The following is a 10,877-nucleotide window of genomic DNA, read 5'->3' as shown; positions in this document are numbered from 1 at the left end:
TTTGGATAATTCGATTAAACATAAAAGCCACTAATTATCTGATCTTTTTTTCCGACCATTTTGCAACTATAATTCATATTTTGATATTTAAAAATTGGAATGTCTTATATTTCAAAACTGGATAATTGGTCATATTTCATATTGCAAATATATTATTGGTATAAATAAGGGTTGGCCAAAAATAAGGTTATTAAAACTCAATTTTAGATCTATGATTAAAAATTATTTGCTATTATCTTTGTTAAACAAAATGTGATGACAAATAGCCACTCTTATTTAAAAAAAAAAAAAAAAACTTTCTCAAAGTTTGTTTTAAGTTCATTCATTCTTGACTGGTTTGGGTAAAAATAGGAACATAAGAAATAATATAATATAAAAAATATATTATCTTTCATTTTTTAGACTCATTATCTTACAAAAAATTTACAAATTTAGTTTAAAGAAAATATTTTTATTTTTAAAAACATAACTTCATTTTCTTATGTTTAGATTTTTTTTTAAGAAAATCATAAATAATCTCTCTCAATTTTTTTTTGTCAAGCTTATTATGAAAAATAAAAGGTAAATATTCTATAAAAAAATTGTTTGAAAAAAAAAAGAACAATACAAAACGGAGCGTTTTATGTTATTAGAAGAAAACCTGAGCATGCCTATGGAATCCATCGTATAAAACCTCAAATCTAAACCCTAAAATTCCCACCGCCGTTCTCATCTCTCTTCCCAGTTCTCACCTCACCGCTGCATCTTCACGTCGTCTCTAACGGTAATACCCTTTCATCCTCTATGCATCTTCTTCTTCTTCTATTTCGCCAAAAACAAAGGCAAATTAGGGTTTTCACCGTATTTTATTCCCTTTTCCAATTACTTAAGATATTTGAAGGTTTCACTACTTATTGACTCGATTTTCAAAATCGATTCCCATTAAAGTTCAATTAACGACGTGTTAAATCGCATAAGCATCTTCGTGTTGTTGCAGAGGGAAAATGAGTCGAGGAGGTGCAGCAGCAGCGAAGGGAAAGAAGAAGGGTGCTACATTCACCATTGACTGTGCAAAGCCAGTAGAAGACAAGATCATGGACATTGCTTCTCTCGAGAAGTTTCTTCAAGAGAGGATCAAGGTTGGTGGCAAAGCTGGTGCTCTTGGTGACTCTGTTACCGTTACACGTGAGAAGACTAAGATTATTCTCACCTCTGACTGTAACTTTTCCAAACGGTATTCTTCTTTCTGCTTATTGCTCTATGTAGAATGCTTGGCAATAGGTTGCTTATGTATGCAAACTATGATAACAAAAGATCTTAAAATTGTGATTGTGTTTATGGTTGTGGTTGTTGCGGTATGCCATCAAATACGGTTGTCTTTTAAATTCACAACGTCTGATCAGTGTTTAGGACTTGGATTTAGGCCCTGTTAGGATAAAGTTCTCTTTGAGCAGGATAAGGAAATAACAAGTTAAAATGAATTGAGTTTTTCTCATAAGCTAAAATCGATTTATGTACTTAATCCGTTGAACTATTCTAGAAGCTAAGATGCATAATGGGAGAAATTCAATGTATTTTGCGTTTTTATTTTGATATGCGTGAAGTAAGGGTGCAAGTGTTTAACTGCTCGTATGGTTCCAGGTATTTGAAGTACTTGACGAAGAAGTACTTGAAGAAACACAATGTGCGAGACTGGCTCAGAGTGATTGCTTCAAACAAGGATAGAAGTGTTTACGAACTGAGGTACTTCAACATTGCTGAGAATGAGGGAGAGGAAGAAGATTAGTTGTCTGATAGCCTTATTTGCTTAAGTGTTTTGTTTACCCTTTTCCTATACCTAGCTTCCTTTTTGGCAAATATTGCTTGAGATACGATGCTTTGTTTTGATCGGTTGCAATTTAACGGTTTTGATCATTTAAGAATTGCGGTACTATTGGTGTTGAATTGGGAACAGAGTTTACAAATTATTCTCTGTTGTTTCAGTTTTTAAATTGCATTATGTTTCTTTCAACAATCTCGACTAATTTGCCTTTGCCTACCTCCTCCTGCTCCCTATCTTTCATTCCTAATTAAATTGTTTGGCCAATGACCATTTGCAGTGGGGGAATGATTTATTTTATATAGTACTGTTTCTCGGTTGGGTAAATTTTCCCGTGGATAAAAATTATTTTTGCTGTGGGTAGAATTGACTTTGGGAAAAATGAAAACTTTTAACTTTTCTGTCGTTGGATAGAATTGATTTTGGGTGAGACTCCCAAACCATATCACTCTAGAAATAATTTTACTTTTATAACCTAAAATTTTTTATTTAACTCGCTTGTAAAATATCATACGTAAACAGTAAACACAACTATTATTTTATAATGTTCTATTAAAATCTATGTTAATCGGGATTTTAATTGCTTCAAGACGGAAAACATGTTTTCTTATGCAACTGATATAACACTTGCTTCAAGACTTGAACTCTCGTCTAAGACTTGTTTGCAGTGTGCTGGGTAAGTGGTCGGAATAGAAATAGTACCACCATCCTTGAATAGAGTTTCAAGAAATTTGTCTTTTTTATAAAAATTTTAAAAAATTGTCTCTTCATTAAATTTTTTATCTGAGATATCCTTAATTACTTTACATATTTTGTTAGTCAATGAGTAACATTAATTAAATTAATCAACTTAATTATCGTGAATTAGTTAAAAGGTTGTTATATGTTGGGGGCAATGGAGGCAGAGTTAGTAGTTTTCAAAGTGTGATTGACTTCTAGCACCATGACACTTCCTAGTGTGGTCATTGTAATTTGTAATTGCCGTCTGCATATAATTTCTTCTATGGCTGGCTGGCCCTATTGATTGTGTTTTACGTATTCATTACTACATTCGTATAAATGTAATATTAGAGTCTTGAGATTATTTTAGTGGAATTAAGTTCTGCCACAGGATAATGTGTTGATTGGATTGATTATTATCCATGCACCAAGTTTTTTAGTCCTAAGATTCATGAATATAAAGCAGCATGAATAGAATTGGATTACGGACCAGTCCCACTCACACCATCTTATGTAGGTCCCAGATTCTTACTCGTGCCTACGAGTAAATATTAAGTGTGTATTTGAATTGACAATGAATAAAATTAATTTTATACAATTGATTATTATCATAATTGATTATGAAGTAAGTAATTTTCGTTTAGATAACGGATATTATAAAAAGTGATTTTTTTTAGAGAATATTATTCACTCTCAAAATATATATATATATATATATATATATATATATATATATATATATATATATATATATATATTATTTTGATACTTTGAATCAAAAAAATTTATGGTATAATGATCAAAATAGGCTTTAATATCTATATACAGTTTTTATATATAATTAGATTTACCATATTTTAAAATAATAAACATATGCTTGAAGGCATTGATATGATGGTTATTTTAATATGATTTATCACACTATTAAGGATATAAGTGTGAGGGAAAATTAGATAAAATAAATTCAAAATTAAATAAATATAGCAATATTTTTAATGATATTTTTATTTTTTTTAGATCTAATTATATTTGAAATCAATAAATAAATAAATAATAAACATATACACGAGGATAGTGAAGTGAGGATAAATTAGTCTAAATTCAAATAGAATCAATTTTGGTAGAAATGGAAGCTGCTCATACTTTCTTCAACTCTACCATAATTTTTTTTTTATCATAATTTTGAAAATAATTTAAACATGTGCAGATCAAAATCAAGATTGATCCACCTTTACCATGGTTTATCATAATTTTGGATGTTATCCAAACACACACCAAGTCCCATGATATTTACACCCCTCTTTTTTTTTCTTCTGGCCCCAGTTTTTTTTTATTATATTTTCAAAATATTCCTTCTGTCTCTCACCTTACACCTCTCATCTTATAAATATTAGTTCTGTTTAACCTTATTAATTTATTGGTATAGAGTATAGACCTTTTCAACAATATACGACAAATTTCCTATATTAACTAATAATTAATTAATATTTTTAGTTATTTCGTGTTGAAAAGTAATTCTACTAATATTTTTTAAACTCGTTTTAAAATATCATTCTCTGAAAGCAAATTAAAATTTAAAAAAAAGGATTATGTCTACCTACATGTAATGCATTGAAGTTCACTTTTGTTTTTCCTTCAAAGAGCTAACTATCATTTGAAACAAAAAATCTTTTGTTTTTTTCAAAGCTTATAGTAACTTAGAGATTGATCTTTTAGATAATGAAAAATATAAAAGCAATTCCTTAGTTTAGTCTAGAATCTTCTTTAAAGTCAAGTAATCACCAAGACATTTTGAGTTCAAGTTTATATTAGATAGATAGTTGGATAGAATACTGAGTATTTATTCGGCCCCATAAGAAAATGGAATGACCTATCACATAGGTATTTGTAGCCATATATTCATTCGATCCTATCAAAAACTGATAATCACACTTAACAATAATCATTTTCACTTAAGCCTGATTAGAGGACTTATTATGTAGATGATAATCAGCACATTCTGATCTAAGGTCTAAGACTCAGTTAGTATAAAAATGATAGAATCTCCCAATAAAGACCATTGTTAATATAATATACATTTATTATTGCATTTATGGCTTTGAATTAAACTCTTAAAATGTCTTTTGTATCTATCTTCTTTTGAACTAGAGCATTCGGTAAAGAGCGAGGAAGAGAAAAAAGGAAGTGAAGATCCTTTGGTGTAAGAAGTAGCCTTCAATCAACTTATGACAGAATCACAGGAACATGATTTATTTTCAATATTAACATATTAAGAGGCAAGTGCAAGATAAGAATTTATTTTTGATATTTTTCTGTCTGTGTAAAGATTTTACAAATTTATTAAATAAACTAAAAACTTGGTATTAAAATTTTATTTCATCCTCTGCAAACATGAGATTATGTCTGTACGTTATGCAATTACTTCGTAGACAGTAGGGGGACTCATCCTTTGGCCACTGACTTACTTCAGCGTGCCCTAATCAGTACTCTCAATCCAAAATGTTTAATCTGAGACCCATAAAGACACAGCCAGATTTGTCTTCCTTTCTTTCTCTAAGTTTAATAACTTGATATTTGTGCATTGCGTGTTCAAGACTTCAAATGACACTTCGCATTAAAAACGAGCAGTGTTAGTAAGTGCTACTACTTTTTAAGACATTCATTCGAAATTTATAAAGTGGCGAATCAATAAATTGAGTATACGTTTGGATTAGGTGGTTAAAATTGATTTTAAATGAAATTAATTTTATAAAATTTATTTTGGTTTAAATTTATTTTAAAGTAATATGATTTATGTTTGAGTGTTTTTATTATAAAATTAAGTTAAAAGTAAAATTTAATATAAAATTTTGGATCAAACATAAAATTTACTTAAAATTGTTTTAACTCAAAATTAATTATATACTCATAATCAATTTTGAACTATTTTCTAACATATAATTAAATATGTTAAATTTATTCAAAATTAATTATAAACTCAAAATAAACACCTAAAATCAAATACGCAATAATATGAGATTTATGTATAGTTTGATACACTGAAATCAAATGAAATGAAAAAGAAAATATTTAAACTAGTAGTAAGATGCTGAGACCTACTGAACTTTTCACCAACTGAACTTTTCACCAAAATGACCATAAACTGTCGTGTATTTGGTTTCATACAAATTTTCTAAAATCACGTTAAAAGGTCGGCTAGTGTAATTTAGATTAATGTTATATTTAATCTCATGTTAAAAAATTATTTCTAAATCCAGATTAATTATGGGTTAAAATAATTTTAAATAATTTTTATGTTGAATATAAAAAGTATTCTAAATTTTTCTCCAAACTTCTTTTTAGAATACATTTTTTTAAACATAAATTATATCATTTTAAAAATAATTTTATTCAAAATTAATGTATGTTTGAATACGAGTTTGTAGAATTAATTTTGAATCAACTGATTTTACAAAACCGATTTTAAATAAACGAGAGTACGTTGTAATGTGGTTTTTGTTTGGAAACATATATTAAAAAAATAATTTTATCATACTAAATTGTTTAAAAACTTGCATTCAAAATTGATTTTAGATATATATAATTATTAAAATGGATTTTAATATCCACAACCTTGTTGCATATCAAGGTGTTTCTGTCACAGTGGACCAAACACTTATTCCATTGTTGAAAGATTTTTTAGTGTGCCGAAGGATCTTCTTTGATAGTTCTTTGTTGAATTATTTGGCGGTGGCGCGTGTAAGTCTGAAAGCAAGGGATATATGTAAAAAACATTTTAACGCTCAAGTCAGGATTTAAGTTAGAACTTTTGGCGAATGTTTTTGTATTCTAAAAAAGACACTTTAATGCAAAACTTATTATAAAAAATATGTATGTATGCGACCAAGGGGGTACACGGTTTGGATATGTGGTGGAATGAGATATTTGATTTAGGTGTGTTGGGTGTCATTTTGGTCTAAAGGATTACTTTATCAAATATAAATGATGTGTTTGAAAGACTCAAATTCAAGTTGATACACAATTTATTTTAAATTATTTCAATGGAACTTAAGTCCAAAATTCTAAATCGTGAAAAATCATGCTCAACCCATCCAAAACTCAAATTTAAAGTCACAAATGCATATCCAAACACACTCCAATTTTATCAACCTTCATCTAACTTCACACTTAATTTTTTTCTGTTAATTTTAATATACATTGAATAATATATGTTACTGATATAATATGTGCTAATTAATCAAAATAAAATATCTGTGTATCTGTCAGTACACACTAGCATTGCTTGGGTTTTAAGGATTCTTCCACGTGGGCAGCACTGGCTTGGTTTGTCTCCCTCTGATCTTAGGCTTCAATTTCCAACACAAATATATTGTATTGTAGCAAACGACATGCAGAACTAAAATGAGCCAGCAACAGCCAGTGACCCCCCACTTTGTAAGGCAAATTTCCACTTTGAGTGGCGCTTGGAGAACAGAGAAAGAGTATTTTGTTTGGACTGTGATAACATATATTGATATATATCCATTCCATTATGCATTGTATCCTCACGTCACGCCATCTCTTCTCTTTATACTATGATTCTATGATCATTTGCTTACACAACTCCACTCTCACCTCATCCCTCTCTTCTTCTCAATCTCAACATTGTCTATCTTTTTTCCTAAGTACCACTTCATTGCATCATCTTATTCGTCACAACTTTGTCAATTTCTTCAGTCAAAACTCAATAACCTAAGGGACTCGTAGTCTCTTGCATTAATTACTCCGCACTGAATTCTTAAAAGGAACAGGAAATTTTATTAATTTAAAATTGCAAGTGGAACGTACAATTAGACTCAATAGAGAGCTATTTGGCCCTTCATAACAACATACTATACCGAATGATTATTATATTCTCAAAAAATTTAAATTGATTAAATTACACTGCTATTTATGTTTTTCTCAAATTACATATCATATTTTTCTTTTTTTATATTCTTTTTATTCTTTTTTTTATGTTGTTAATTAAAATTTATTAAAATATGTAAGTAAATGAAATTATCTTAAAATCTTTGTTACACTCGTATTTTTTTGTTTTTTCTCAAATTACACCTAATATTCTTCTCTTTTTTTATATTACTTTTATCCTTTTTTTGTTAATGTTGTTAACTAACTACAATTGAAATATGTTAACAAACGAAATTGTCTTAACATCTTTGTTAAATATTCAATAACAAATTAACAATTGATTCTATGAATGAACTTTTCTTAAAGTAATAACAGTTTTTCTTTTAATGTTTTACTTTTACTTCATTCTTGCTAACACTTGAAGATGCAACTCTTGATTGAGACATTATATCAAACACTAAGTCATCAAAAAATAAATATTTCCAAAAAAGGAGTTAAAAATACAAATGCGGGAACAAAACACTGAAATTTGAAGCAAAAGATCATATTCAATCAATAAGCATTTCTGGAAATACCTCCAACAAAAACACAACAACCAAACGACCCAACAGATAAAAAAAATGAACTAAAAAAACGAGAAGAAAAAAGAAAAAAAAAAAGTGCTGACACATACGTACCAAGAAGGTGGGTTCACGTCCAATTAGAGAAAAAAAGAAAAAGAAAAAAGAGTGTTAAAGTATTTTTAGGTTGAAAATGGTGTTATGTCTTTTATAGAGTTAAGATAAAGAAGATGATGATATTTTGGATATAAATTTTCATTAAAAGTCACATAATTAGCATATGTCTACTTTTTGTTAAATTATTAAACAATGTATAAGAGAGATGAGTTTGGTATAATGTAAATTAAATAATTAAGGATTTTTTAATATGGTACAAAGAAGGAGGGAGTGTTAGATGCAATTTCAAAAAAACACAGGAGATGCAAATATAATTTACTTTTTTAAATTTTGTCACAATTTCTTCAAATAAATATTCTCTCATTAAATGAATAAAAAAAATTAAATGTAATATTTTATATTTTCATCACATTAAATGTATATACTTTTTATTTAATATTTATTTTATAAAATATTTTAAAAAACAATATAAAATATAACAAGTGAAATATAACATTATTCCTTTACTTCTTGTGATCTTTTCTATAGATTTTTTTTTAAAAAAATATGTCTTCATACTTTTTAAAAATATCCTATTCAATAATATTTCTTTTATTAATACACAATAAATGTGATATATTAATTTCTTGAACTCTCTTATGAAGGTAGGAAAGATCGTCAAGCAAAATTTGTTCGCTTATTTAGTTTGTCTTTTCTTATTAAAATTTAAAAAATAATTATTTTAAGTAGATATGTATTAATTGACAAAGTATAAGGAATTAAACAAAACGAGGTCCCAATTTTATAGATAAAACTAAAAAATTATATAAATTAATGATATTATTAACTAAATTAATTTAATTTTTTGATGTGATTAAAAGAATCATGTACGTTAGCTTTTTTATATACAAGATTTACTGTGAATCATTTTGTTTAAAAGTTAACCAGTAGAAGTGGTTTTGATAAATTAATTTTGAAAAGTTGAATGTAAGTGGAAATTGTGTTTAAATTGATTTTATTTAAATGTATAGTTTTTGTTAGAAAGCATAAAGCTTAATTTATAACGAAAAAAACAAACAGGTCTAAACTCTGAATGAATCTAATAAATGACGAGTGGCGTAAGACTAGGATACGCTCAAACAGTCCTATGCATTATTAGCTCATTTCCTTCCCTATGAATTAATTAAAGGCTGTTCATTCTGCTAAGAAAGCTCTCGCTTGAAATTAATTTGATTATTATCTTCCTTCGTGGTCTATATCTAGATTAACAAAAATGGATACACAACTCTTGCTCTGCACTGTATATCATAAACACTTCAATCTATGAACGACTACGGGCCATAATCGTGAATTTATTTCGAAACAAAATATTTATAAATATCATTAGTTTGAGTGTTTTATCCAAAACTATACACCTAATCAAATTTAGAGATAGCATTAAAAAAAATCAAATTCAGAGAGGAAATTATAAATAGAGAATACTATACAATAGATTAATAATTTAATCCATGATATATAGCAATCTAATTAAGTACATTGTAAGGAAACAAAGTTAAGAACAAATATGTATGAGCTGCTCTACTTTTTTGTGTCGACTGAGCGTAGTGCATTGCATGGTGCAGCAATGAGCTAATTAATCTAACAAAACAGCATTTGAATTTTGAAGTGTATTTGTGAGGGAGAAGCAGAAGCAGAGAACAATGTGAGTCTGAATATGCCATCCCTCTTCAAATCCTTCTGTTTCTAACTAGTCTGAAGTTTTGCGTACATTCCAATTGACCCTGCAAAATACGAATCACATGAAAAGCTCTGTTTCAGAAGGTAAAACTCATATTTTTTTATTAATGAAAGCCCACTTACACATATGCTATATCCCCTAGCCTATGAATGAAGCCACTCAGTGTGCCATTATCAGTAGTAAAAAAATGCTTACATTGGAATTCAAAATTTATATTTGCGGGGGTTATATGAGAAAAGGGGAAGGGGAAGAGCTTGGTTCTGTAATTACCTAGAATGATTGATCATCTTACCAAAAATGAATTGAATTGGGTTGTGCTGAGCTTAGAAGAAGAAATAACATGGTAGGAAAATCAAGCTGGAAAAGGAGAGCACGTGCAAAATCAGCTTGAACAAGCATAGAGTCTCTGAGTGAGAGGGAAGTTGCACGTGCCCTGCTTCTCCAGCAAGACCTAGCCACCAATGATGAGAATAGAGAACCAAATAGGCAATGGTTGATGAGTGGCATGCCATGAGAAAAGCTCATGCAATCATGCATATTTATATACCGTCAAGAAGAGATGGAAGGAGAGTAATTAGTAGATGTGTGTCAGTGTGGAAAAGAAATTAAGACATTGAGTATTGAAGTGGCCATTCTTTAAAGACCCAAATGAGCTAAAGAAGCAATATGAACTTCCACGACGTACTTTGCGTATAGTTTCGAATAAAAATAGAGGGGGATGGAATGGCCTGCCCTTCCCCTTTTATTTTGCCTCTTCTCTTCAGAATTCCTGCCTTTAAGATCTAGTAACATTTAATGTCATCAATATGTTTATTTTTATCAATGTTTTTTGATAAAAAAAAAGATATTTATCAATTTACTTCGTGATGGTTGCATGTTCTTGGTTGCATTGTGGGTAGTACTGGGTGTGAAAAGATTGGAAGTGATAACAGCCATGCTAGTATAGATTTGACCTTTAAATTTGGCACGACCCCGCTGAATCTTTATTTTCACATGATCATCAATAGTTTTTTTTTTAAGATCAAAAGGATTTCATTTATAAAAAACAATATTACTGAAACTAGATATTATTATTATG

At 28.8% G+C, this 10,877-nt stretch overlaps 1 protein-coding gene across 1 annotated transcript; it reads left to right on the top strand.

Moving 5' to 3' along the window:
• Positions 1-628: 628 nt before the first annotated feature.
• Positions 629-1,993, top strand: LOC114407579 (60S ribosomal protein L22-2). The gene is made up of 3 exons (XM_028370734.1): positions 629-763; positions 977-1,213; positions 1,621-1,993. The coding sequence occupies exons 2-3, from the start codon at positions 984-986 to the stop codon at positions 1,763-1,765; spliced, it is 375 nt and encodes a 124-aa protein (XP_028226535.1). The 5' UTR covers positions 629-763; positions 977-983; the 3' UTR covers positions 1,766-1,993.
• Positions 1,994-10,877: the final 8,884 nt, after the last annotated feature.

Source organism: Glycine soja, chromosome 3, assembly GCF_004193775.1.
Source record: "Glycine soja cultivar W05 chromosome 3, ASM419377v2, whole genome shotgun sequence".
In the NCBI taxonomy this organism is placed as follows: Eukaryota; Viridiplantae; Streptophyta; class Magnoliopsida; order Fabales; family Fabaceae; genus Glycine; species Glycine soja.
The sequence above is the reverse complement of the archived record's forward strand: the minus strand, read 5'-3'. Positions and strand labels throughout refer to the sequence as shown.